This window comes from Salvelinus namaycush, chromosome 32 (genome assembly GCF_016432855.1).
Source record: "Salvelinus namaycush isolate Seneca chromosome 32, SaNama_1.0, whole genome shotgun sequence".
Taxonomy (NCBI): Eukaryota; Metazoa; Chordata; class Actinopteri; order Salmoniformes; family Salmonidae; genus Salvelinus; species Salvelinus namaycush.
The window spans coordinates 17,995,677-18,023,365 of record NC_052338.1 but is presented as its reverse complement, the minus strand read 5'-3'; the positions used below and the strand labels follow the sequence as shown (position 1 = coordinate 18,023,365).

Sequence of the window (27,689 nt, the reverse complement as noted above, 5' to 3'; positions counted from 1 at the left end):
ACTTAAGTATATTTAGAACCAAATACTTTTAGACTTTTACTCAATTAGGATTTTACTGGGTGAGTTTTACTTTTACTTGAGTAACTTTCTATTAAGGTATCTATACTTTTACTCAAGTATGACATTGGGGACTTTTTCCACCACTGCTAACAATACAGTCAACCTGTCATGTCAACCAAGCACAGGTCAAGTCTTGGGACAGCACATCATAACACCATGGAATGTCTAGGGCGAATAAAAGGTTCAGAATTTCTGGAATGGAATCTTGAATGAGAGAAAGCAAAGCTTCAACAAGGAAATGCAGTCGGAGCTGAGTCAATCTGTGTCATGGAATATGGGCATACATTCCAAATTTCCTGAGTTTAGACTCCGTTTGTGATATATACCTGAAGCAAGGCCAGACGCAATGGAGACTGTGCAACAGATTGTTGTGGCCATTTAGAATTTTCTTCTTTATGTCTTTTTCCCCACTTTTTTGATTATTCTTTGCATGTTTCAAAGGAGGTTTGGAAACATAACCTGGATTGTGTAAACATAAATCCTGAATATTTTTTTTTCCTTTCTCTGTTACTGTACATAACATAACACAGCAATACACAGTTTTCTATTTAAACAAGCATTGTTTCTTTCTTTTCATAAGATATATAATGTGTAATATGTTGTATAGAGCTTATTCATACTGTGGAGAATGTCACAACAGAACACAATAACACATAAGTTAAAGAGATTCTCCGGTACTTTTGTATCATTTTCAGCCAGTAGTTCTGAAAGTAGCACACACGAGCCAAAAGTAGTCCCTGAAAACTGTGTTCTACTTCACATATGCGATTGCTCTCTCTCTCGCTGAGCCATTAGGTCCACCCTGCAACCTCATTGGATAACGCTAGCTGTCGTTCAAATGCCAGGGGCTGAAGCTCATTGGCTAGAACTCGAATTGCTAGGGGGCTGGCTGGCCTATGTAGGGGGAAATGTAGAAGAAAATGGCACAGCACATCTTCAAGAAAATAGTGGCTTTCAAACTAGGAATTTCGTGGCTAATTGAGGTAAGACAGTAATTCTGATCATAGATTATGCATGTATGATCTACACATTGACACATCTAGCCCAAAGCGGAAGGTTTAAAATATACTTTTTTAGTTGGCAAAGTACCGGAGCATGTCTTTAATCTTAAACACACTGCCAGTTTAAAACGCATGCCCCTTATCCAAAGTGTCACATTTTCTTCCCATCCATCCCATGCCAGCGTCCAATATCTCTACTTATTACGTGCTGTTAAAGAACATCATGTCTATCTCTGACAGGAACAGTGCTTTAGGAATAGGCTAGAAACATGTGGGACACTTGTCTTTGTTTTCTCAGTTGTTTGTTGTTGTTGTCGTCGTCAGGTACATTGTTGCTAGCACTACGCCATGCAGAGTGTGTAGAGTTCAGCAGAGACAGAGAGAAGAGGAGGGGGAGGTCATTTAGAGAAAGGAGACCAGACTTCAGTGATGATGATGATGATGATGATGGTGGTGGTGGGGGCGTAATAATCAAATGATTAATAACAATAAGAAACAGAACCATGTGACAGAGGCCAGCTCTGCCCAGGTCTAGCTGATGGCCAGGCTGTCTGCCTGAAGGGCAGTCTCTGGTGTCTCCCCCTGCTGGGGAGAGTTGGGCGTTGCAGGGGCAGCTTCCTCGGGGGTGGGAGCGTCGTCTGTGCTGGTGGAGGTGTGGACCTGAGAGGGGAGGACACGGCAGAATGCTGACATCATTGAGCTGGGGCCGGCCTCGGCGTCATCATCGGGGTGAGAGGTCACAGAGAGGTGCAGGGCACCGGGGGTCAGTCTGACGGGGCAGAAGGCGGAGCCGGTGGAGATGAAGTTGACCTTGTTCTTGTCTGGGCAGGAGAAGAGAGGGACGGACGCTGACTGCCTGGAGCTGGACAGACAAAGGGAAAAGTAAGAGACGGCGTGTTAACTCTTTTCATGACATGTATGAGTAACTGACCTTCAGTATCAACGACTTGAAAAATGTGGTGCGATAAAAGAGATCCTAAAAAATCAAATCAAACCCTTCTGGACCCGGTCCCTGGTCTCTTGCTGTACTTACCTCACTTCCTCAAACACCTTGATCTTCTCACAGCCCTCTGGAGGTTCTCTCTTGAACATGTAGCTGTTGTTGGGTTTAGGAGACGAGGCAAACTTAGGCAGCGGAGAGCTACTGCCACTGTCTGTAGACAGAGACAGAGACAATGGTCAGAAACGGTCAGACACAAACACAGTCCAAGGTGGGAGTTCAGAGCCGTGCTCATGGGCACAACAGCAGGATGGACAATGGAGGCCTTGCCCTTGGTCTGAGATGGAATTCTGACAGTCCTACCTTTATCCCTGTCGTAGAGCAGATCGTCAGTGGAGTAAGGGCTGCCCCCATGTGAGCCGGACCCCGGGGGACAGGCAGGAGAGGGACAGGGGGACAGGCTGGAACTACTGCTGGAGCGGCCGGGGGCAGAGGGAGTCTGTGTGTCCACACTGCGGGTACTGCTGCTACGCTGCTGGGGGGGAAAGGGGGCTCGCCGCCCATCTGGTACCTCCAACACCTGGGGAGGGCAGGGGGATGAGGGGGAGAGAGAGCAAGATGTTGGTCAGTAAATATTTGCAAGTAATAGGATTGACAGTGACACAACAGGTGAATGAATGGTTGCGTTTGTGTGCGTGTCTACTCCTCTGTCACCTCCAGGCACATGAGCCTGACTGAAGTCACCCTTGACTGGGAGTGTAAATATGCAGCCTTGTCTCATAGACTAGACGTAAAATAGTAATTGTAAATCCGGGACACTCAAATGAGTATGATATGTTACGTTTGGTATGGTTACATAAGACAGGTTACTTAATAAAGGCAAAAAGCGAAATGAGAGTGGTTGGTCTGGGCGTATAACGCAAACGTCTAGCGACCCAAAGGTTGTGTGTTCAAATCTCAAGTCAGCGTTAGCCACCTAGCTAGTGTTAGCAACAACAAATTGCAATTCGTAACATATCATACAAATTGTAATTCGTAACATATCATACGAAATGGATTGTCTCTGATTTACATACAGAATAATACAAAATGCTCTGAGTCCAGGTTGAAATATGTGATCGTATATGTCTAACAGTCCGTTCCCCCACCTTGAGCTCTTCCTTCTCTCCGTTGTTGTCTCTGATGAAGACCTTCTCCAGCTCGTGGTTGATTCCCTCCATGCTGCTGGGCACTCTGGTGATGGAGGGCTTGGGCACCGTCATGTTGGACATCTGAGATGACTTAGACATGCAGGACCACTGCAGGGACCAGGGACACAACCGCAGAGAGAGACATTCAAAAATGAAACCTCCAACTTACACATATTATAAGAAGCACAGTTTCTGTGATTAAGCTTCACTGGCATGTTGGGTTGGCGAGGGCGCAGTTTGAACTTCTGGGCCGATTGCATTGGTTCCACTCTGCCAAACAAGCTAAACACACACCGTTTTATTTTAACTCAGGTTTGGATGGCAGTATTGTGCCTCACCTGTGCTTGGTTGGCGGTGGTGTTGATGGTGTTGTTAGGTCCCTGTAAAGGAGACAGGCTGTCTTTGTCTCTTTGACACTGAGACTGACGACCTCCCTGCTGCTGCTTACTACCGCCACGCAGCTGCTGCCGGAGCTTGGCTATCTGCTGAGGAGAACAGAGGAGGAGGAGGAGGAGAGGAAGGAGGAAGAGAGGAGGGGGAAGTGGAGAGGAAGAGGAGAAGAGGGAGAAAGACAGAGACAAAGTGAGAAAATAAACATGGGGAAAGAGAGAAAAAGGAATAGTAGCATGTTAACAGCTGAACTTTGTCTCGTGTAATGTAGCCTATTTCATCTTATCACGTTTTTGACACCAATATATCCACCAGGGGTCGCCATAGCCCCTAGGCAGGTAGCTCCAGTAATTAATACATTAGATCACATGTAGAGCTGTAAATGTATTTTCTTTAACTAGGCAAGTCAGTTAAGAACAAATTATTTTTTGAAATGACGGCCTACACCGGCCAAACCCGGACGACACTGGGCCAATTGTGCGCCGCCCTATGGGACTCCCAATCACGGCCGGATGTGATACAGCCTGGAATCGAACCAGGGTCTCTATAGTGACGCCTCTAGCACTGAGAAGCAGTGCCTTAGACCGCTGCGCCCCTCGGGAGTTGTGCAGTCCCTACATACACTGTTCAAAAGTTTGGGGTCACTTAGAAATGTCCTTGTTTTTGAGTTGTAAAGAAAAAGCCATATCTCAAACTGGTCAATAAAAAGGAAAGATTAAGATGGGCAAAAGAACACAGACACTGTACAGAGGCGGATTAGAAAAAAGTGTTATGGACAGACGAATCTAAGTTTGAGGTGTTTGGATTAGAGGTCGACCGATTATGATTTTTCAATTATTTCAATGATTACCGATTATTGGAGTACCAAAAAAAGCCAATACCGATTAAATCGGACAATTTTTATATATATATTTGTAATAATGACAATTACAACAATACTGAATGAACAATGAACACTTTTATTTTAACTTAATATAATACATAAATTAAATCTAATTAGTCTCAAATAAATAATGAAACATGTTCAATTTGGTTTAAATAATGCAAAAACACAGTGTTGGAGAAGAAAGTAAAAGTGCAATATGTGCCATGTAAAAAAGCTAACGTTTAAGTTCCTTGCTCAGAACATGAGAAAGCTGGTGGTTCAATATTCCCTGTTCTTTAATACTCCCAGTTAAGAAGTTTTAGGTTGTAGTTATCATAGGAATTTTGACGAGTCGACTATTTCTCTCTATACCATTTGTATTTCATATACCGTTGACTATTGGATGTTCTTATAGGCACTTTAGTATTGCCAGCCTAATTTCGGGAGTTGATAGGCTTGAAGTCATAAACAGCGTTGTGTTCAAACATTGCTAAGAGCTGCTGCCAAACGCAGTAAAGTGCTGTTTGAATGAATGCTTACGAGCCTGCTGCTGCCTACCACCGCTCAGTCAGACTGCTCTATCAAATATTAAATCATAGACTTAATTATAATAAACACAGAAATACGAGCCTTTGGTCATTAATATGGTCAAATACGGAAACTATCATTTTGAAAACAAAACGTTTATTCTTTCAGTGAAATACGGAACTGTTCTGTATTTTATTGACTGGGTGGCAATCCTCAGTCTAAATATTGCTGTTACATTGCACAACCTTCAATGTTATGTCATAATTGGCGAAGTTGAAGTAGGCTGTGATTCGATGATAAATTAACAGGCACCGCATTGATTATATGCAACGCAGGACAAGCTAGATAAACTAGTAGTATCATCAACCACGTGTAGTTAACTAGTGATTATGTGAAGATTGATTGTTTTTATAAGATAAGTTTAATGCTAGCTAGCATCTTACCTTGGCTCCTTGCAGCCACAAGGTCCTTTTGATGCTGCACTCGCGTAACAGGTGGTCAGCCTGCCACGTACTCTACTCGTGGATTGCAATGTAATCAGCCATAATCGGCGTCCAAAAAGGCCGATTCCCGATTAATATGAAAACTTGAAATCGGCCCTAATTAATCGGCCATGCCGATTAATCGGTCGACCTCTAGTTCGGATCACAAAGAAGAACATTCGTGAGACGCAGAAAAAATAAAAAGATGCTGGATGAGTGCTTGACGCCATCTGTCAAGCATGGTGGAGGCAATGTGATGGTCTGGGGGCGCTTTGGTGGTGGTAAAGTGGGAGATTTATACAGGGTAAAAGGGATCTTGAAGAAGGAAGGCTATCACTCCATTTTGCAACGCCATGCCATACCCTGTGGACGGCGCTGAATTGGGGCCAATTTCCTCCTACAACAGGACAATGACCCAAAGCACAGCTCCAAACTATGCAAGAACTATTTAGGGAAGAAGCAGTCAGCTGGTATTGTCTATAATGGAGTGGCCAGCACAGTCACCAGATCTCAACCCTATTGAGCTGTCGTGGGAGCAGCTCGACCGTAGGTTAGTAAGAAGTGCCCATCAAGCCAATCCAACTTGTGGGAGGTGCTTCAGGAAGCATGGGGTGAAATCTCTTCAGATTACCTCAACAAATTGACAACTAGAATGCCAAAGGTCTGCAAGGCTGTAATTACTGCAAATGGAGGATTCTTTGACGAAAGCAAAGTTTGGAGGACACAATTATTATTTCAAATAAAAATCATTATTTAAAACCTTATCAACGTCATGACTATATTTCCTATTAATTTTGCGACTCATTTAATGTATGTTTTCATGGAAAACAAGGACATTTTTAACCTCTCTTGGGCACGTGAGACGGTAGTGTCCCACCTCTTCAACAGCCAGTGAAACTGCTGGGTGCCAAATTCAAATACAGAAATACTCATTATAAAATTTCAGAAAACAAAACATATTTTACATAGGTTTAAAGATTAACTTCTTGTGAATCCAACCACGGTGTCAGATTTAAAAAATGCTTTACGGCGAAAGCATACCTTACAATTATTTGAGAACATAGCCCACTAGACAATTCATTACAAACAGTAACCAGCCAAGTAGAACAGTTACACATGTCAGAAATAGAGATAAAATGAATCCCTTACCTTTGATGATCTTCATATGGTTGCACTCAGCAGACATTCATTTACTCAAGAAATGTTCCTTTTGTTCGATAAAGTCTCTTTATATCCAAAAACCTCCGTTTTGTTTGCGCGTTTTCTTCAGTAATCCACAGGCTCAAACGCAGTCAAAACAGGAAGACAAAAAAATCCAAATTGTATCTGTAAAGTTCATAGAAACATGTCAAACGATGTTTATATTCAAACCTCAGGTTGTTTTTAGCTTAAATAATCGATAATATTTCAACCGGACAATAACGTCGTCAATTTAAAAGGTAAACAAGAAACGCACTCTCTCGGTCGCGCGCATGAAAAAGCTCTGTGACACTTTAGGGTCCACTCATTCAGACTGCTCTTACTTCTTCATTTTTCAGAATACAAGCCTGAAACAATTTCTAAAGACTGTTGACATCTAGTGGAAGGCATAGAAACTGCAATTTGAGTCCTAAGTCAATGGATACTATAATGGCATTGAATAGAAAACTACAAAACCCCAAAAAACTACTTCCTGAATGGATTTTTCTCAGGTTTTCACCTGCCAAATCAGTTCTGTTATACTCACAGACACTATTTTAACAGTTTTGGAAACTTTAGTGTTTTCTACCCAGATCTACCAGTTATATGCATATCATATCTTCTGGGCCCGAGCGCCAGGCAGTTTAATTTGGGCATGCATTTCATCCAAAATTCCAAATGCTGCCCCCTACCCTAGTGAAGTTAAATGACCCCAAACTTTTGAATGGTAGTGTACATCTAAAAGGAGTGTGGAAGGAAGGCGACTAGCTGGCAGGCTAGTCATTGATCTAATAGCTAAAGGAAGAATCCATAAAACGTAAAACGAGCACACAGACTGGGTCAATTTGAGTATGCAAACACATCTTAAAAGGCCATTTACGATGTAGATAATATATTTCATTTGCATGGTGCCGTTCACACCTTTGAATGCCCCACAGACGGTGCTAAACTACATCTAACAGAAGATATGACAGTGTATTGGCTTCCTTATCTGGTTTGAGAATCCCCTGTGCTCTGACCAATAAGGACAAAGGGCTAGAACTCCTGTCCTGTGTGGCTCTAGGTATATATTTGACCCAAATCTTTGTCTTTATAATTCTGCATCCACAGAGGAAAGTTCCAATTGCCAAAATAGCCTTTTGAACTCTCAGACAAGTGGGGGCCTTTCTATATCAGATAGAAGCACAGTACAGTTAATGGCAAATCAGATAAACAGTTGCTTGCCACATGGTAGCCATCTTATTCTTATTATGTATGCAGCATCTCACTACCAGCCAGGACAAGCCCAGACATGTTATTTTCCTTGCGCCTTTACACAGAAGTCATTGTAGACTCAGTCATTTTACCATAGTAGCACAACACAGGTCACCTTTTACACCAGCAAGACATGCTATGGTGGAAGAAGATAAAGGATGGTTTGTGTAAATGCAATGTGAAACATTCCACCAAGTCTTTTTACTATAGAAACAAAACACAAACACCCAGCCTAACAGGAGGCTCTGTCTGAATGTACAGGCTGATATGTGATCCACTTTCTTTAGCCATCATGAACCTGGTGCACTCAACAGTTAGTCAGCTTTCCAGATATAAAGAATCAGTGGGTGATAATAGGCCAAATCTCTCTTATGATGCTGGGTCCAAAATAAAGACAGTAAAGAAAAGAAAAAAAGCCTACATGTATTATAACATTGTTGCTCAACTGCTTTATTCCAGCAACAAAATAAACAAACTCAAACACACATACTGCAAACTCACTCAAGCGCCTTATATTCTTACTCCTCCCTTCCCTGCACTTTCCCAGCCATTCACTAAAAATACATACCACTAGTACAGGTAGTGCACAGTAGCTAACTGAAAACCCAGTCAGCAGCTGTGACAAAGTATGAATGTGTTCGTTGTCCGGCAGCGTTACATGGCAAGTCAACAAACATGTTGTCCCTGCAACATTGCTGTGTGTGTGCGTGTGTGTGTGTGCGTGCACGGGTACGTGTGAGTTGTAAGACATTAAGCTGGCCCGGGCAGCACTTTACACAGGGCTGAAAGTGGAGCGAGTACATCCTATATAACGCTGAGGAACTAAGATCACAACAAGAGTTAAGTGACAGGAAATGTTTGTAAATAATGAGGTCTATGAGGTTAGGATTACTGTGGATTACGGTCGCTTAATACCGCTGGGATCTCGAGGTTATATAGCCCTAACTGAAGGAGACTTCAACTCAACCCCTCTGCACTGCAGCTCCACTACAGCCCCAAGCTCCACTACTAGTACTAAGGAACATGCCTCAACACTACTATTTAGCTGTTCTCCGGCTGCTAAACTAGGACGGCGAGAGAAAACAGAGAGAGAGAGAGACAAACAGAGAGATGGAGACAGAAAGGGGAGAGAAAGAATGAAAGAAAGAGGTTAAAAGAGAAAGAGGAATCCGAGGCCTGCCTGGCTGTCTTTCCTGTCCATAAATTGCCTGTTGGGTTATGTGTCTGGTTAGTTAACGAGGGAGATAGATAGTGTTATCTGCCTCCTCCCTGCCTGTGGCATTATAGCACCAGGGTGGAGCTGAGAGGGGATGATAAGACAACGACCGCCCGGCCCGGCGCGACGCTCCGTCTCTGACACCCAGCATTAGAACAGACCAAGCCCTGAGCATGCGGAAGTCTGAGGTCAGACAGGAAGTTATATATAGAAGGTGGTACCATGTGGAGAGAGAGAGAGAGAGAAAGAGAGACGGATGGCAGGTGGTAGGCAGTTTCCTATAGACACTGATAACATTCTAGTATTGTCTTGTCAACTTCAAGCCATCTCAACATGGCAGAATCTACGTCTGGATTAAAGGAGGATGACAGCAATGATACGGATACACAGTGTGCTAGGATAGCAGATTTCATCAGTTTTACAGGGAGGCCTACTGTACAGTATGTTGTCATTGTTGATTTGAGAACCCCCTCGGTCCAACGGTCATTAGGAAAGTGCTGCAAGTTGTAGTTTCTTAAATAGGGTTTCTTGTGACATGTTTAAGTGTGGTGTGCGAGTGTGTACCTCTTTGAGCTGGTCGGCGCTGCCCCAAGACGCCGAGCGCTGGTGTGTGCTCCTCCTCTCTCCTGCTTCTTCACTCCAACATCCAGGTGTCTGGACACAACAAGGAAACTGATGATATCATGACCTAATTACCAACCTCTTATCCTCATTAGCCACGTCAATCATCATGATCATCATGGTCGGGAATAAAAGGCCTTTTGCCCTAAGCCTAAACAGAGCTCTACTTTGCCATTTCAAATTTGCCCTTTGCGAAGTGTTAGGTTTGACATGGAAACCTTGATGTGTGTACATCATGTATAACGAGATCTAAAATGGAGCATAACTAGTCGTGAGTTGTGTGTGTCAGTTGACATCAGAACAAGGAGAGGTCTCTAAACGCCACAGCCTCAGGTACAGCTACTATGATGAAGAAGTTATTATGTCAACTAGACGGAGAGAAGCCCTTGCTTCGTCCCCTTGGTTACCCCTGGTCTGACCTGCTCCTGGAGCTGAGAGAGGCACGGAGGAGGAAGAGAGGAGGAGGAAGACAAGTGTAAACAGGAGAAAAAGAGAGAAGGGCTCTCCACACATGACAGTCATCAGACAGGGATTAAATAGAGTGGGTGCTGTGATATAGAATAGTCCTAGCTCTGTGTCTCTGCTTTCAAGAGGGCAGAGAGAGAGGAGAGAGAGGAGAGAGACGAGAGAGAGAGAATGTACACTTCGAATTAAATCCCAAGTTCAAGAACATTGGGAAACAGTGGCACTCCAAAATGTTTTTTTTTAAACAAAGACATTTCACCTTTTTATTGTGAAAAGCGTTTCAGCGGTTATGCTTTCATCAGAGCATCCGAGAATGTACACTGTAAGGGCCAATGGAAGTGCTAGGCCAGTGCTATAGCCAGAAGCGGTAGTAGATATTGTAGTGGTGAGTTGAGTTATTCTATTAATCTGTGGAGACTTCACATTTCAAAGGTTGTCCTCTGTAACCCGCTCAACACCATCACCAAGCCAGGCAGGAAACAGAGAGAGAAAGCTTTGAACATTGTCTTTTTCATCTCCTATTTAAGGGAAGAGGAGGGGGAGCACACACTCACACACACACACACAAACTGAGACACGCATGCGCACACAGCCACACACCATCTCCTCTCCTCTTTCAGTGGACAATGTTTGGTCCACCTTCCCTTCCCTGGTCCACCTTCCCTACGTGTAGATGTGGCAGATTTTTCCATGCATCTGGACAAAGAGCTGAAGTGAAGGAAAAGTGGAATGGACGGGTTGATTCATACAGTAAACCGGCTGCCAGGTTGAGTCCACAGTAATATGGTTTCTGGGATGATCTAGCAATATGGCGTTTGGGTGGCCTGAGGAGCTTATTGGGCTCTGGTTGCCGAGCAGTACAGTAAAAACAGGATGTAGGATGTCATTATGGGATGTCATCTCTGGCTCCGGTGGTGTCATAACCCTGCTAGTTCACTCTCACTGAGACTGGCTCCCACACTAGACCCAGAGAAGAGAAATAAAAAACTAAAGGCCTAATCTACCCCTTTAATGACCAGTTTGAGGGATCCAGAATATTGGGCTGACACTGTAAAATCCTGTTCAACGCAGAAAGCAGAATGTCCATTAAAAGGAGGAATAGGTTTAACCTAGGTTAGTGAAACTGGCCCAGTACACTCACTAGCCTGCACAATAATCAATCTTCCACACACAAATACTTCTTTCTCTCTTGGCATAATCTTAGTGCTATGTGTTTGGGCCTGTCTGTCATAACTTGGAAGGATGGTGTGGGTGTTGCAGGTCACAGCAATGTACAGAATAGAGCGAGGAAGAGGAGGAAGAAGAGGGGGAGGAGGAGAACATTCCAGGTCACAGACCCAATGGCTGAGAGACAGAAAATTACAAGGAAAAGGTGAAGAGTGGAAGAAGGAGAAAGAGGAGCAGGAGGGGAAAATTCCAGCCGCAGCAGGACTGGCAGCAACATGGCTCTGTGCAAACAGCTGACTTCATCTGACAAGCAGAAGCCATGTGTCACACAGACAGACAGGAGCTTGCATATTCTCCACAATGACACCTTTGTGCTGCAGTGACACCCAGTGCCTACTTGTTCAAAGCACAGAAGGCCAGGCAGGTTAATACAGAGAGCCAGGCTGGTTAATCTATTGTAAGTCTAGAGAGGCCCACAGATGCGTATAGATGCGTTTGGTAAATCTCAATGTGACTGACGGAAACAGGGTGTATAGACCTGTGAAAGAGGTCAACAGCGGCTAACTAATATCTGTGTGTGCAGGTGAATCAGTGACTGAGTACTGTACAAACTTGACTGCCACTAGTCAGTTGAAAGAGCCCACTTCCTTATAGCGATGCAGCTCAGTACTCAGCCACTTCTGCTTACAGATGTAAGATCTTAATTTGATCACTTTTTTTAATCACTCTTTTGTTGCTGAGAATGTTCCTACAGATGAGCTTTTCCATTTACATAATTTCACAGAAAACTCACACTAACACACAGTTATATTAACAGTTTTGCACTTTTAATGTAGCCTACTTTTGACCAGCTAATAGCCTAACCACCAATCAAGAACCATTATGGAGTAAATGTTAAAATCCTGTTGCTGCTGGATTATTTTGCTGTTTTGCTGAATATAGGTAAAATTAAGATCCTACATCTGTAGTAGTTTCCTGTCCTTCACCTCAGTATGCTAGTTGAAAACTAGTATGTTTTGCTGATCAAACTGTGCAGATCAGCAAACCAGAGATATCAATAAACCTAGTTTCTTCTAGCTGGAATATCGTTAGGTCTTTGTTGTTGAATTAAATGCCACATGCATTCATCTCAGTAGGGGGACTGAACAAAGCGTGACACATGAAGGATAGGTTAGGGGGACAGGAAGTGGGGAGGCACCTACCTGAGTGGATTTATCTTTAATGCACGAAGCATAGTGTACAGTCATTCATTCATCTCAGTGGGGGAACCAGATAAAACGTGACACATAGGGGGGACAGGAAGTGAGGGGGGACCTACCTGAGTGGATTTATCTTTCATGCATGAGGGGTAGTGCACGTGGTGGTCACGAGGCCACTGGCCGGTAAGGTAGGGGCCGGTGATGGTACCCAGGGATGAAGTCCGCCGAATGGCTCCCAAGTTACGCACCTGCTGCTGGGGCTTGGACCTCTCTACTGGAGAGAAAGAACGAGAGAGAGAGAGGGTGAGCAAGAGAGGAGGGGGATGAGACATTTTAATTAATTGAGGAGGCTCTCACAGGCAACGATTTATTAGAATCCCCATTAGACAACGCCAATGGCGACAGCTAGCCTTACTGAGGTCTGACACGTAACGATAAAAACATTACAGACAGTGGCCTCCCGGGTGGCGCAGTGGTCTAAAGCACTGCATCGCACTGCATCGCAGTGACCCACCAGAGATTCTGGGTTCGAGCCCAGGCTGTCGCAGCCGGCTGTGACTGGGAGGCCCATGGGGCGGCGCACAATTGGCCCAGCGTCGTCCGGGTTAGGGATGGTTTGGCCGGCAGGGATATCCTTGTCTCATCGCGCACTAGCGACTCCTGTGGCGGGACGGGCGCAGTGCACGCTGACCAGGTCGCCAGGTGTACGGTGTTTCCTCCGACACATTTGTGCAGCTGGATGGATGTGCATTGTGTCAAGAAGCAGTGCGGCTTGTTTGGGTTGTGTTTCGGAGGACGCATGGCTCTTGACCTTCGCCTCTCCCGAGTCCGTACGGGAGTTGCAGTGATGAGACAAGACTAACTACTACCATTTGGATACCATGAAATTGGGGAGAAAAAAGGGGTAAAAAATGTAATAAAAAAATTTGACAAAATACTTTACAATTTATATACACTACATGACCAAAAGTATGTGGACACCTGCTCGTCGAACATCTCATCCCAAAATCATGAGCATTAATATGGAGTCGGTCTCCCCTTTACTGTTAAAACAGTCTCCACTCTTCTGGAAAGGCTTTCCATTAGGTGTTAGGGCATTGCTGCAGGGACTTGCTCCTGTGGCTGAATCGAAGCATCAGTGCACTGATGTAGGGCGATTAGGCCTGGCTCACAGTCGGCGTTCCAATTTATCCCAAAGGTCTTAGAGACCCTGTTGAGGTCAGGGCTCTGTGCAGGTCAGTCAAGTTCTTCCACGCCGATCTCAACAAACCTGTATGAACCTCGCTTTGTGCACGGGGGCATTGTCATGCTGAAACAGAAAAGTGCCTTCACCAAACTGTTACCACAAAGTTGGATGCACAGAATCTTCTAAAATGTAATTGTATGCTGTAGCGTTAAGATTTCCCTTCACTGGAACTAAGGGGCTATACCGAACCATGAAAAACAGCCCCAGACCATTATTCCTCCTCCACCAAACTTTACAGTTGGCACTATGTATTGGGGCAGGTCGCGTTCTCCTGGCATCCGCCAAACCCAGATTCGTCTGTCGGACTGCCAGATGGTGAAGCGTTATTCATCATTTCAGAGAACGCGTTTCCACTGTTTCAGAGTCCAATGCCGCTGAGCTTTACACCACTCCAACCAACGCTTGGCGTTGCGCATGGTATTCTTAGGCTTGTGTGCGGCAGCTTTGCCATGGAAACCCATTTCATGAAGCTCCCGACGAACAGCTCTTGTGCTGACGTAGCTTCCAGAGGCAGTTTGGAACTCGATAGTGAGTGTTGCAACCGAGGACAGACGATTTTTATGCGCTGCGCTTCAGCACTCGGCGGTCCCGTTCTGTGAGCTTTTGTGGCTAACTACTTCGCGGCTGAGCCGTTGTTGCTCCTAGACATTTCCAATTCACACTAACAGCCCTTACGATTGACTAGGGCAGATCTAGCAGGGCAGAGATTTGACAAACTGACTTGGTGGAAAGGTGGCATCCTATGACTGTGCCATGTTGAAAGTCACTGAGCTCTTCAGTAAGGCAATTCCACTGCAAAGGTTTGTCTATGGAGATTGCATGGCTGGCTGTGTGCTCAATTTTATACACCTGTCAGCAACGGGTGTGGATGAAATAGCCGAATCCACTCATTTGAAGGGGTGTCCAAATACTTTTGTATATATAATGTACACTTAAAAACATTAACATGTAGTGTGCATCTAACAGTTCCACATACATGTCAGTACATACACACAACAAGTAGGTCACATGGTGGAGAGGCGTTGTTTTAACCAGGTTTCACATGAGCTACATGAGATGGAAGGGACTTCCATGTATAATACTGTACGTTTCCTTGAATTTGTTCTGGCCCTGGGGAGTGTGAAAAGAACCCTGGTGGAATGTTCAATGGGGTAAGCGTGTGTGTCAGTGCTTTGTGCAAGTTCACTATGTAAACAATGTGGAATTTCCAACATATTCATGTTTCTTACAAAAACAAGAAGTGATGCAGTCAGTCTTCCTCAACTCTTAGCCAAGAGAGACTGGCATGAATAGTATTAATATTAGCCCTCTGATTACAATGAAGAGCAAGACATGTCACTCTGTTCTGGGCCAGCTGCAGCACTTGACCATATGACTGGACAATAATCAAGATATGATAAAACTAGAGCCTGCAGGACTTGCATTGTGGAGTGTGGTGTCAAAAAAGCAGAGCATCTCTTTATTACGGACAGAACTCTCCCCATTTTTACAACCACTGAATCTATATTTTTTGACAATGACAGTTTACAATCTAAGGTAACACCAAGTAATTTAGTCTCCTCAACTTTTTCAACAGCCACACCATTCATTACCAGATTCTAGAAGAGATCTAGAACTTCAGGAATTATTTGTACCAAATATAATGCTCTTAGTTTTAGAGATGTTCAGGACCAGTTTATTACTGGCCATGCATTTTAAAACTGACTGCAACTCTTTGATAAGGGTTTCAGTGACTTAATTAGTGGTGGTTCGAAATGCGTATATGGATGAATCATCAGTATACATGGACACACATGCTTTGTTTAATGCCAGTGGCAGGTCATTGGTAAAAATAGAAAAGAGTAGAAGGCCTTGAGAGCTGCCCTGCGGTATACCACTATTAACATGTTTGACATTAGAGAAGCGCCCATTAAAGAAAACAATCTGAGTTCTATTAGATAGATAGCTCTGAATCCACGATATGTCAGAGGTTGAAAAGCCATAACACATACAGTACCAGTCAAAAGTTGACACACCTACTCATTCAAGGGTTTTGAGATTCTTCAAAGTAGCCACCCTTTGCCTTGATGGCAGCTTTGCACAAGCTTGGTATTCTCTCAACCAGCTTCACCTGGAATGCTTTTCCAACATTCTTGAAGGAGTTCCGACATATGCTGAGCACTTGTTGGCTGCTATTTCTTCACTCTGCGGTCTAACTCATCCCAAACCATCTCAATTGGGATGAGGTCGGGTGATTTTGGAGGCCAGGTCATCTGATGCAGCACTCCTTCACTCTCCTTCTTGGTCAAATAGCCCTTACACAGCCTGGAGGTGTGTTGGGTCATTGTCCTGTTAAAAAACAAATGACAGTCCCACTAAGCGCAAACCAGATGGGATGGCTTATTGCTGCAGAATGCTGTGGTAGCCATGCTGGTTAAGTGTGCCTTGAATGCTAAATAAATCACTGACAGTGTCACCAACAAAGCCTCCCCAAACCATCACACCTCCTCCTCCATGCTTCACGGTGGGAACCACACATGCGGAGATCCTTCGTTCACCTACTCTGCATCTCACAAAGACACAGATGTTGGAACCAAAAGTCGCAAATTTGGGCTCATCAGACCAAAGGACAGATTTCCACCGGTCTAATGGCCATTGCTCGTGTTTCTTGGCCCAAGCAAGTGTCTTCTTATTTTGAATATTTTTCACCTTTATTTAACTAGGCAAGTGTGCTTTAATAGTGGTTTCTTTGCAGCAATTCGACCATGAAGGCCTAATTCACGCAGTCTCCTCTGAACAGTTGATGTTGAGATGTGTCTGTTACTTGAACTCTGTGAAGCATTTATTTGGGCTGCAATCTGAGATGCAGTCAACTCTAATGAACGTATTCTCTGCAGCAGAGGTAACGCTGGGTCTTCCTTTCCTGTGGCGGTCCTCATGAGAGCCAGTTTCATGGTTTTTGCAACTACACTTAAAGAAACTTTCAAAGTTCTTGACATTATCTGGATTGACCAACCTTCATATCTTAAAGTAATGATGGACTGTCGTTTCTCTTTGCTTATTTGAGTTGTTCTTGCCATAATATGGACTTGGTCTTTTACCAAATAGGACCGTCTTCTGTATACCACCCCTACCATGTCACAACACAACTGATTGGCTCAAACGCATTAAGGAAAGAAATTCCACAAATTAACTATTAACAAGGCACACCTGTTAATTGAAACTCATTCCAGGTGACTACCTCATGACGCTGGTTGAGAGAATGCTAAGTGTGCAAAGTTGTCATGAAGAATCTCAAATATAAAATATATTTGGATTTGTTTAACACTTTTTTGGTTACTATACGATTCCATATGTGTTATTTCATAGTTTTGATGTCTTCACAATTATTCTATTATGTAGAAAATAGTAACAAAATAAACCCTGGATGAGTAGGTGTGTAGAAACGTTTGACTGGGACTCTACGTTTTCTCAACAACAGGTTATGGTCAATAATATCAAAGGCTGCACAGAAATCTAACAGTACAGCTCCCACATTCTTCTTATTTTCAATTTCTTTCAACCAATCATCAGCTATGTGTGTCAGTGCAGTACATGTTGAGTGCACTTCTCTGTAAGCATGCTGAAAGTCTGTTGTTAATTTGTTTACAGAGAAATTGCATTGTATTTGGTCAAACACAATTTTTTCCAACAGTTTGGTAAGAGCTGGCAGGAAGCTGATAGGTCTGCTGCCTGACCCAGTCCATTACTTTTGCGCTTATAATCTATTAAAAACGGATCAGATTACTATGCCAATCCACCACATTTTGTACAGTCAGAAGCACTTTTTAGAATCCTCACAATATATTTTCTAGAGGCAATATGTGAGGATGCAGACTGAAACAACAATGTCACAGTGTTGTTGTCAGAGACTGCAGGTTGACTTGGTTACCCTTGGAGCAGCCCAGCCCGTCCTCCCTCACAGCCAAGCCTTCATGGTGAGGTAACCCTACACCTGATAAAAAATACCTCACACACACCCCCAAGGCTCTTTCCAGGCTCCCTGGGACCTGAGGATCTGGGTCACGGGCTGTGTGTTTGTTCTAGCAACACTCTCTGGTTGGTGTGTGTGTGTGTGTGTGTATGTGTGATAGAAACAACAATATTTACACCATCCTAACCCTGTGGCCTTGTATGGGACTAGAATATTCAAAAACAAAAACCTTCAACTCACACGGTGCTAGCTAGCGTATATATAGGCCTTTAGCAAAGTTGACCAAACAGGCCAGGTTTCTAAAAACAACATTCCAGTATGACATGAAACAGACTGGTGAAGTGTACAGTAACACCTCTGATTTATGGAGGACTTGACCTACGCTGAAGTTTCTCATAATTAGGAAGTATTGAGTAAATGTTGGTATTTTGTTGTGTTGCAAAACCTCAATGTACGGCTATGATCGGAGGTTTTGAGGGAAGCAGTTGACATGTTTTTCAAAGACATTAGCACAGCAGTGTTTTGCCCTCAAGTGTACTAGGTGGGCTTAGGGCGGCTGGCCCCCTTAACCTGCCCCTGCGCTGACTGACAGGTCCTGTAGGCCTTAGTGGGATCAGATCCCACTGAGAAAGGCACAGGGCAGGGTCACCTGGGGAAAATCCACTGGATTACAGGTAAATACTAGTGCATTCTGAGGGAACTTATAGTAAGGCCTTGGCTGTGTTCTGACACACTATGTCAAGCAGCAGTTAGCTGTATCAGGGAAGCAGAGGTCAGAAGATGTAAGAAGTAACAGGAAGTAAGAAAGAGGAAATAATACACTGAGCTCTTCTTGAAAGATGTTACTTGTGTTTCTTCTCAGGAAGCTAAAACAGCATGTCTGGTTGACTGTCTTGAAGTCTTTTTCTGACTAAACACAAAAGCTCTGGGATACTTTAGAATTGTCACACTATAATCTAATTCACATTCAAAATCACAAAATATTGACATGTGCAATATCCATATAGCAAGAAATCCATATCACATGGAATATTTTCAAATGCCACTCAGCCACGTGCAATGTCCGTTTTGATAGTTTATTCAATTTTTTTCTCATCTTGAGGAACAGTTGCATGCTGTTATGTTAGGTCAAATGCAGTCAACAGACTGTTCCAAACAAAAATTATGCTGCTTTCCACTTTGCTTTTTAATATAAATCATGTTATTTCTATGATTCCAACAGTTCACCCAAAAGTTTTGATCTATATCGCAGATCAAATCATTAAGACACTCCTCTTCAAACTTATTGGGCTTCTCATCATTTCTACTACAATCTTAGAAAAAAACAGTGCTATCTAGAACCTTAAAGGGTTCTGCGGCAGTCCCCATAGCAGAACCCTATCAAGAACCCTGGTTGGTTCCTGGTATAACCCTTTTGGTTCCAAGTAGCATCATTTTTCTTTCCAGATAGAACCCTTTCGACAGAGGGTTCTACATGGAACCCAAAAGGGTTCTACCTGGAAACAAAATGGATTTTGGAACCCTTTTTCTAAAGGCGTCCGCATGCTTCCCAGGCGAAACAGTTCGAGCATATATTATGACGACATTTTGTTAGTTTTTGACTTCAGCAAAGGTTTTTCGGCTGTTCGGGCACACACACAAAATTCTCAAGGCAAGCCAAAGTCAAGAGCATAAGTCTACACCTCCTCCTCAGCGATTGGTCAACAGTAGGGATTCGTCAATGAAGTGCCTGTTGTCATTAAATGAGAGACGACTCGTCCTCATGCAAATTCTTTTCACTAGGGATATACTGCACCAAACATCCTAGTCAGATAAAAAACTGCGGGACAAACTTTTGTTCGGCAAAAAACGCCAAAATTAATTAGATATTTCTTGAATTACCTCTGATTATTTTGAGGAAGTGTATCCTGGCTATGGAGTCTCAAAATTGACAAACAGTACTATTGCCACATTTCTTTCATTTTTCAAGCAGTCTTTTAAGGGAGTATACAAGCTCAGCTAGGTGTCAGCCGAACTGAAGCATGCGGACACCTTATGAGTGTAGGCCTTCCTCACACCAGCTCTGTGCCTGTAATGGTTAGCCTAGTTACACTAGGAAGTGACACATAGGAGATTATTGCTCATAATGAGGCTAGGTGGAACTGGTCTGAGCTCCAAACGGGTCAAGTGTTCCACCGAGATGTGCAGGCTTCTCCTAGGACCTAGTAGGCCCATTAGGTCTACTGGACAGGCCTCTCAGTCCTATAGGCCTACAGCATTAGGTGTCTGCCTCCTGGTACAGACATGTTTCCCCTCAGTTTTTTCCAGTTTTCTGAGAGCAGATGGAGAGAGAGAGAGGAGCAAGACTGCCAGGAGCTGTCACAGAGCAGTCCACTGGCACCATCACAGCACTGTGCTCGCATGTGCGTGTTGCGTGTGTGTAAACATGTGCCTCCTCATGCCTAATCATTTGGGTTACGTAGGTATTCAATGACTAACAAACTGCACCAACAACCTTAGGGGAGTTCTTTCAGTGCAGCTCAGAACAAGGTATGTGTTAGACTTTTTCCAAAAGTGACATAGTATAGGGAAAAAGCGATAGAGAACCTACACAGATGTCGCCATAGGTCTAGTTGGCAATACAAGCATTAATATCAACATAAGGGAACAAGAAAAACAAAGATCGGTTTGATTATATCTGTTGCAACGATGCGTAAATCCCTATCACACGAGGGGGAAAACTGTAAGGGAATGGATAAATATGCAAACATTCAAAACAGACATTACGATGTCTTCTTCAAAGCTAGGTAATGTGACACACTGTCACAAGGAAGGTTACAAAAACAACAGCAACAGTCAGATAACAAAGAATAAACATTCAAGCTGAGCTCTTCAAAGTGCCTTATCAAAATAACATCCAACAGTTAAGGTCAGGTTTCACAAGGTTTAGCCTAAAGTGGAGACTTCAATGAAGGAAAAAGAGCCAACCTAGCCTGGATATAACCAGACGGAAGGCTGCTTTCACGATGAAAACGTAATCTGTTTGGATGCCAGGCTAGGGCCAACCTGCAGTCAGTTTTAAAAATAATAGTTAAACAGAGCTGGAAAATATAGAATACGATACTATATGGAATAGGCCTACTATAAGTAAGCCTGTTAAATAAAGCCACATGACAGTTACAACAATACAGTACTATTCAGGGCCTACTACTAATGAAGACACGTCATGGCAGTTAAAAAGACTCTTCTAAACCTACATACTTTCTCCTCAGGCCATAGGCTAAGACCTACTGCTGAACATTGGTGAGGCAAGGACCAACTATGTACCAAATACACCCACAATGATTTAGATTAAGGTGATAGATGGCAATTACTGGGGGAACGAACAGAGAGAAAGGAATGGTGTTGACTGACAAGAGAAACTCTCCCACATCACACCAGAACAATGTTTAAGGGAACACAGGCGTACACATGGAAAACCTATCCTAACAGGACAATGTCACAGGTTTAAGCCTAGGTTACATATGTGACAGAAACAACAGCTAAAACATGCAATAACCATCAGTCTCAAGTCATTCAATAACCCTAATATGGTTATAGCCCCCATTACAAAAGCATATTGACTATAACGTAACCATTGCTATAGCATATCTCTCACCAACCTATCATACCAGGGGAAAAATGCACAGGTTTATGTGGCTACTTACAGTGGCTTGCATAAGTATTCACTCCCTTAGTAAAATGTGGAAAAGTCTGTTACAACCTTTAACTAAAATGTATTTAATTGTAATTTTTGTCAAAAATCTTCTCAAAATACTCTGTAATGTCAAAGTGGAAGAAATATTTAAAAAAAATTTAAAGATGAATGAAAAATAAAACACTAATATACCTTGGTTACATAAGTATTCACCCCCCTGAGTAAATAACATATGAAAAAAACACATTTGGCAGCGATTAAAGCTATGAGTCTTCTTGGGGAAGTTTCATAAGAGATTTGTGAATTCCTCTCCCAGTGTCTGGTGTAAGGCAGATATAAGCAAGTTTTTCTCTAGAATTTTGAATGTGCTTAGCTCCATCCTGTTTCTTTGCATCCTGAAAAACTCTCCAGTCTTTGACGCTGTCAAGCATACCCCGAGTGGGCTCCAGAGTGGGCTCCCGAGTGGCGCAGTGGTCTAAGACACTGCATCTCAGTGCAAGAGGCGTCCCTGCAGTACCTGGTTAGAATCCAGGCTGCATCACATCCGGCTGTGATTGGGAGTCCCATAGGGCGGCGCACAATTGGCCCAGCGGTGTCCGGGTTTGGCCGGAGTAGGCCGTCATTGTAAATAAGAATTTGTTCTTAACTGACTTGCCTAGTTAAATAAAGAATACCCATACCATGGTGCAGCCACCACCATGCTTGAAAATAAGGAGGCAGTTACTCACTGATGTGTTGGGTTTCCCCAAACAGAAGGCTTTGCATTTAAGCCAAAAAGTGTATTTATTTTCCTTTAATTGCAGTATTACTTTAGTGCCTTTTTGCATGTTTTGGAATATTTGTATTCTTATTTTCACTCTGTCATGTAAGTCATTAATGTTTGAGTCACTACAATGTTATTGATCCATCCTCAGTTCTCTCATCGCAGCCATTAAACTCTGTTTTAAAATCACCAATAGCCTCATGTTAACATCCCTGAGCAGTTTCATTCCTGTCCTGCAGCTCAGTTCAGAAGGACGACTGTATCTTTGATGTGTAAGGGTGGTTTAATACATAATCCACAGCATAATTATTAACTATACCATGCTTAAAGAGATATTCCATGTCTGATTTGTTATTGTTACCCATCTACCAATCACTGCCCTTTTTTATGAGGCTTTTGAAAAGATCCCTGGTCTTTTGTAGTTAAATATGTGCTTGAAATTCAATACTTGACTGAGGGACCATACAGATGTTGTATGTATGGGTTACAGAGGAAGGGTTAGTCATTCAAAAAATCATGTCAACATCTATTATTAGTCCTTGTAACTCATTATTTGATTTGTTAAGCCAAATTGTACTCCTCAACTAATGTAGGCTTGCCTAAACAAAGGGAGTGAATACTTATGCAACTATATTTTAGTTATACATTTTGTATTTATCTTTAAAAAATGTTAGCCTTGGGGTGTCAGTCCAACCAGGCCTCTACATTGAGAGCACCCGTCATCATACCATGAAACAAGAATGAAAGAAAAACACATATTCCCACTTTGGAATGATGCCCTGTGTGCTTTCCAGAAAAATCAATGATTATTCAGCCAGACCAAAAATAGAGATGTAAGCAACGGAAGAAATAAGTTGAAATAGCCTAACATTTGGGTCTGGTCGCAGATACAAGCTTCTCTAGCCAAGATGAAAGCCTTTTATGTAGAAGCTATGGGACATTTATTTGACATTGGTGACAGAAAAGTATGTGATGATTTAAAATGATAGTTCTTAAATAAAGGTGTAGATGAAATCACTGTCACTGCGTATCCGTACAGTGTTAAACGGTTTACAAAGGGGGTTAATAATACAATAACACATGCTACTTAGCAGACGCTGTTATCCAAAGCCACTTACACTAGTTAGCGCATCCATATGTTTTGAGTGTGTGTAGGCTATGTGATCCATGCGGGAATTGAACCCACAATCCTGGTGTTTCCAGAGGTTAAATGCGCAGCATTCATGCAAGATACACAATCCCTCTCTATCTGCACGACTAACTCATTCATTCAACCCCTTACTATTTAAAGGCAACATTGACCCATATTGGAGTTTGGAAGAGAGACAGGTTGTGTTCTCGGTTCAAGGTGATGATGTCATGTGTTAATCACTCATAATCCCTCTCTCACTTTAAGTGTGGCTGACAGTTCAGCACAGGGTCGCACAAGGACTGTCACTAGCAGAACAGGCCCTGAGCATGACAGAGCCCTATAGATTTGTCCAAAAGTAGTGCACTACGTGCCATTTTGAAAGGCTGTGGCTCTGGTCAAAAGTAGTGCACTAGCTTAATATAGGACGTAGCTCACAGATCTGCAGTACGGATCCTTTCATCAGGAAGTAGGTGGTTGTTGTTGTGTTGTGTTCCTTTAATGCCAAGCCTATTACAGGAAGCTGCCATGTCTTTGTTTTACAGCTTCACGAGAGCGTAGTGAACTGGCTCATTAACTGTTGCGTCACACACACACACTTTTCAGCGTAGTTTACAACCCTCGCTCTCTCTGAAGTTATACCTGGAGAGAATTCACAAGTCCCTTGTAGGTAATGACTTTAGGTGTCAAAAGGAACATAGACTAGATTATATAACGCCTACGTCAACATATTCACTGTCCCATTTGTTCATAACTTGACACGAGGGGCCATTTTCTCGGGCACAGAAACACTTTCGATGCAGAATATCCACTGAATATGCTTTTTAGTCCTGGACCAGACTTCGGCTTAATCTGTGTCCAGGAAACCGGCCATAAAGGGGCGACTACAAGAAATTGCTAGAAAGTTTAACTGCCCCAAACTTACTACCTGAAGATAAAAGGTTTGATGATAAAACGGCTACATTTTTCCATTAAAACTGTTCATGCCAGAGTAATGTATTCTAAATCCCTCCCAGCCTGCAGTCCTCTATAAGCCTGCTTTACAAGCTATACACTTAAAGACCTGTAACCATAACATCCCCCCCCCTTTTTATACAACAAGGTATTGATTATCCTATACATGGTGGAATATGAGCCCAGATACAATATGCTATGGAAATGCAAGCAACGTGTCTCTAACATATATCTGTTAGGTTGAAGCAGTGCAAAATCATTGCCTCAACATAACCCTGTAGCAATGAGTTAGGCCTGTCTCTGCAGAAAGCCATAGATAGGATATAGGCCTACCTCCGACACAGAACTGACTGAGTGTCAGTCAACTTTAAACAGATGGTTTTAAACACCTTATTTTTGGTTCATATAAGCTAGTTTCAGCTAAAGGTGATGTGTTAAAAGGGCCTTTTGAGTCAAGATGAATGACAATGTTGTGGGAGTGTCTCTCCAGGGGTTTTCCTGGTCTTTAAGCATGATGATGTCATCTCTCAGAACCTTAAAAACGGTAATGTGATGGAATGTCAGAACATGCCACACTGAACCAAGGAACGCTTTCAGCAGTGACAAACCAGAGTGTGAGCTGGAAGGAAAGCACAGCCTGTCTCACACACCTGCTTGTCACCCATTATCAAACAAACAACACCTACTTACGCACAGACTTGTGCATGTTGCATAACCAACACAGACTGGGCCCAAAGCACTACCTCATTTCATTTATTTAACCAGGATAGTCCACTCAGTAACAATGGCCACTGTTTTTCAGGGAGTCCTTAATGCTAATGTAGGAACTAAATAGTGTTAATAGATGAGTTCTAATGACTAAATAGCACATAGGGCCATCAACAATGACTGCATACGCATGGCATACTAACACAGAGGGTATAGCTATCAATATTATCAAATGACTTGTAATATCATGTGGTTGTCACTTGTCCTTCTTTGGAGACTAGACCCTACATGCTTGACCTGAGCTCAAATTCATAATTACTACAGTACAAATGACAAACTGTTAAAGCTGAGAAATCTAGCCCTTTGAATATCATATGCTTTTTAAGAGATTGTATGATAAGACATGTTAAGGCCTCCTTTTCCATTCCATTCAAACCCAGTCGTGGTGCCCCCTGTCCAATGCCCCCGACCTAAAAAGTACAGAACCTCTGTGGTGATCAGTGACCTCACCATATTGCATCCATAATATCTGGCTTGACATGGAGAGAGGCCAAGGCTTTCTAGGGGTCTGGGCAGTGGTATCCCACTGTTAAATCAGTACTACTACCAGCAGACAGTTCTACTAAACCTGCAGAATCCGCATTGCACACCTAGGCTACTGAGGTCTCTTATTTTGAGAGAGGGTGCACAGAGACAGCATATTGTGGGCCTGGTAGCTAAAGAAATGGATTGGAATACAGTCTCTACCTCTTCTAGAATCCATACCATCATAAGTTCTGGGAAAGAATAGCACTCCCTAATAGCATTTCACCTCTTAGATGGATGTATTTACCTAACTGTCAAATAGAGTCAATAGCACTCTCCTGTAAGGTGTCAAATAACACTACAGCTTTAGAAAAACTTATTTGAAACAAGCAAGAGTATATTTGCAATAGAATTATCGTGTTTACGTCTCGAGATGCTCTCGCTCCTACTAGGCCCCAGTGTTGCCATAAGCGCGCGACCTTCTCCAGTCAACGACGTAATTATTTCCATTCCTTCGCGCTGGTAAACAAGCGTCCATTTCAGAGAAAATACCTAAATACATTTCCATGTCACTCTAATCATGAATGGTATTGATTGAATACTTTTAACATGTCCGCTGATGTGGTTGCAGTTATTCATTTATTTTAATACGACGAACCAGTCGTGTTTATCCAACTGTCGCGCGCTGGCCTGGAGGTACAGTAACTGCATCGTCACCATAATAGCCACGGATACATAAATCGAAAGCCCAAAGCAGTAGTTTGCAAATTAAACAACATAGTACATATCTGGTTTCAAAGCATCGCCTCGATACCAATTCATTATTTGAACATGACAACATTTGGCTACTGGGTCCATAATAATTCATACGACATACGCAATAAATTTCAGCATTTTCAGGGTTAGCTAGGTTTGTTATTTGCTATATCTGGATTGGCTTATAAACACACAAATGTGGGGCAAAACAATATGTGTTTGCGTGCTAGTGATGCTGATGCGTCTAGCAGAGACCCCCGATCTGACCCAATTAGCTTGCTAGCTATAGCAACAGCTAGCCTGTCTAGCGTTGGATGCAATAAATGGTGGACAAACGGCACTACTGCACCTTTGAAAACAGGCGAGATCGGACACCGCTCAGGTGAGCTTTTGCTGTCCAGCGGCGAGCGTCTCTGCCTTGCGACCAGCCTGCCCTCCACCGAGCCGTTTCCACCCGGGTTCGCGAGCAGCAGCTGCGTCGGGCTGGAGGGGCTGTTGCAAGGGGATGTCGATGTCGGTTCTGTATTGCTCGCGACTGTGAAGGAAGATGAGCAGGAGCGGGTTGGGCTGTGCTGACTTCCACGCAAGAGCTGGTATGGCACCGTGGCACGAATAGGCTGCAACCGGATCGTGGTGGTGCTGCCGTTGCTGCAGCCGGCTGGAGAGATGGTTGGGGAGCCCCCGCTGTCACCTCTTCGCTTGACCCGCTGTTGCTGCTGTTGGGTTGAGTTGGTTGCTGATGATGCTGCTGTTGACATTATGTTGATTGCCACAGTGCAACTCTTCCAGTTCACAAACTTGGCAAAAACAAAAATACTAAGTTAAATCTTGAATAAGCCTCAAGTTACTTGCGAGTACTTTCGTTTGTTTACTTAGATATAATCAATGTGACATGATAAAGCAAGTTGGTAACTTTCCCAAAAAAGCTGGAACATTTGTTCTTGTAAAAGTCCAGTTGAGTTTAACGTTAGTTATTAATAAGCTGCCCAGAGTTAGCTTAGCTAGCTACATTTTCTCACTTTTTCTTCTACTTGTCCATGTTGAAGTGTTTCAACAAGTATGCATTCTCGAAAAACTCTCAATTAAACATTTTCATATCGAACAAAACTATTTAAATCACGACGTTCACTTATAAAAGCTCTATAACATAGCTAGCTAGTTAGCTATGTCTCTGTGTCGTCTGTCTTCCAACGCGCAATCCCTTTCCTGTGTCCCTCCTCTGGCAAACTACTGGCTGACAGACCAGGGCGGGACAAAATAACTCACTGTAAACTTCTGATTGGTTAATATAATACTAGAAGGACGAGGTCATCAGGCACACTCTAAGCATCCACCAATCGATTCATTGAAGTTGGCTGAAGATAGACCACTCTCGAGCAAGCAATTGGTTGCAGAGTTTTTTTATTTTTTTTATTTTATTTAA

The 27,689-nt window shown here is 43.1% G+C and overlaps 1 protein-coding gene across 2 annotated transcripts; it reads right to left on the bottom strand.

Annotated features, from left to right (window-relative positions):
* Positions 1-511: 511 nt before the first annotated feature.
* On the bottom strand, positions 512-27,455 carry LOC120026878 (glucocorticoid-induced transcript 1 protein-like). 2 transcript variants are annotated; one of them, XM_038971607.1, is made up of 8 exons: positions 26,616-27,455; positions 12,677-12,831; positions 9,670-9,759; positions 3,530-3,673; positions 3,150-3,299; positions 2,365-2,581; positions 2,095-2,215; positions 512-1,923 (listed from the first exon to the last, which is right to left on the bottom strand). In XM_038971607.1, exons 1-8 carry the CDS (start codon positions 27,022-27,024, stop codon positions 1,593-1,595), a joined length of 1,617 nt encoding a protein of 538 aa, XP_038827535.1. In that variant the 5' UTR covers positions 27,025-27,455; the 3' UTR covers positions 512-1,592. The 2 variants fall into 2 exon arrangements, with proteins under 2 accessions (XP_038827535.1, XP_038827536.1); XM_038971608.1 differs by having other exon boundaries at positions 12,677-12,828.
* Positions 27,456-27,689: the final 234 nt, after the last annotated feature.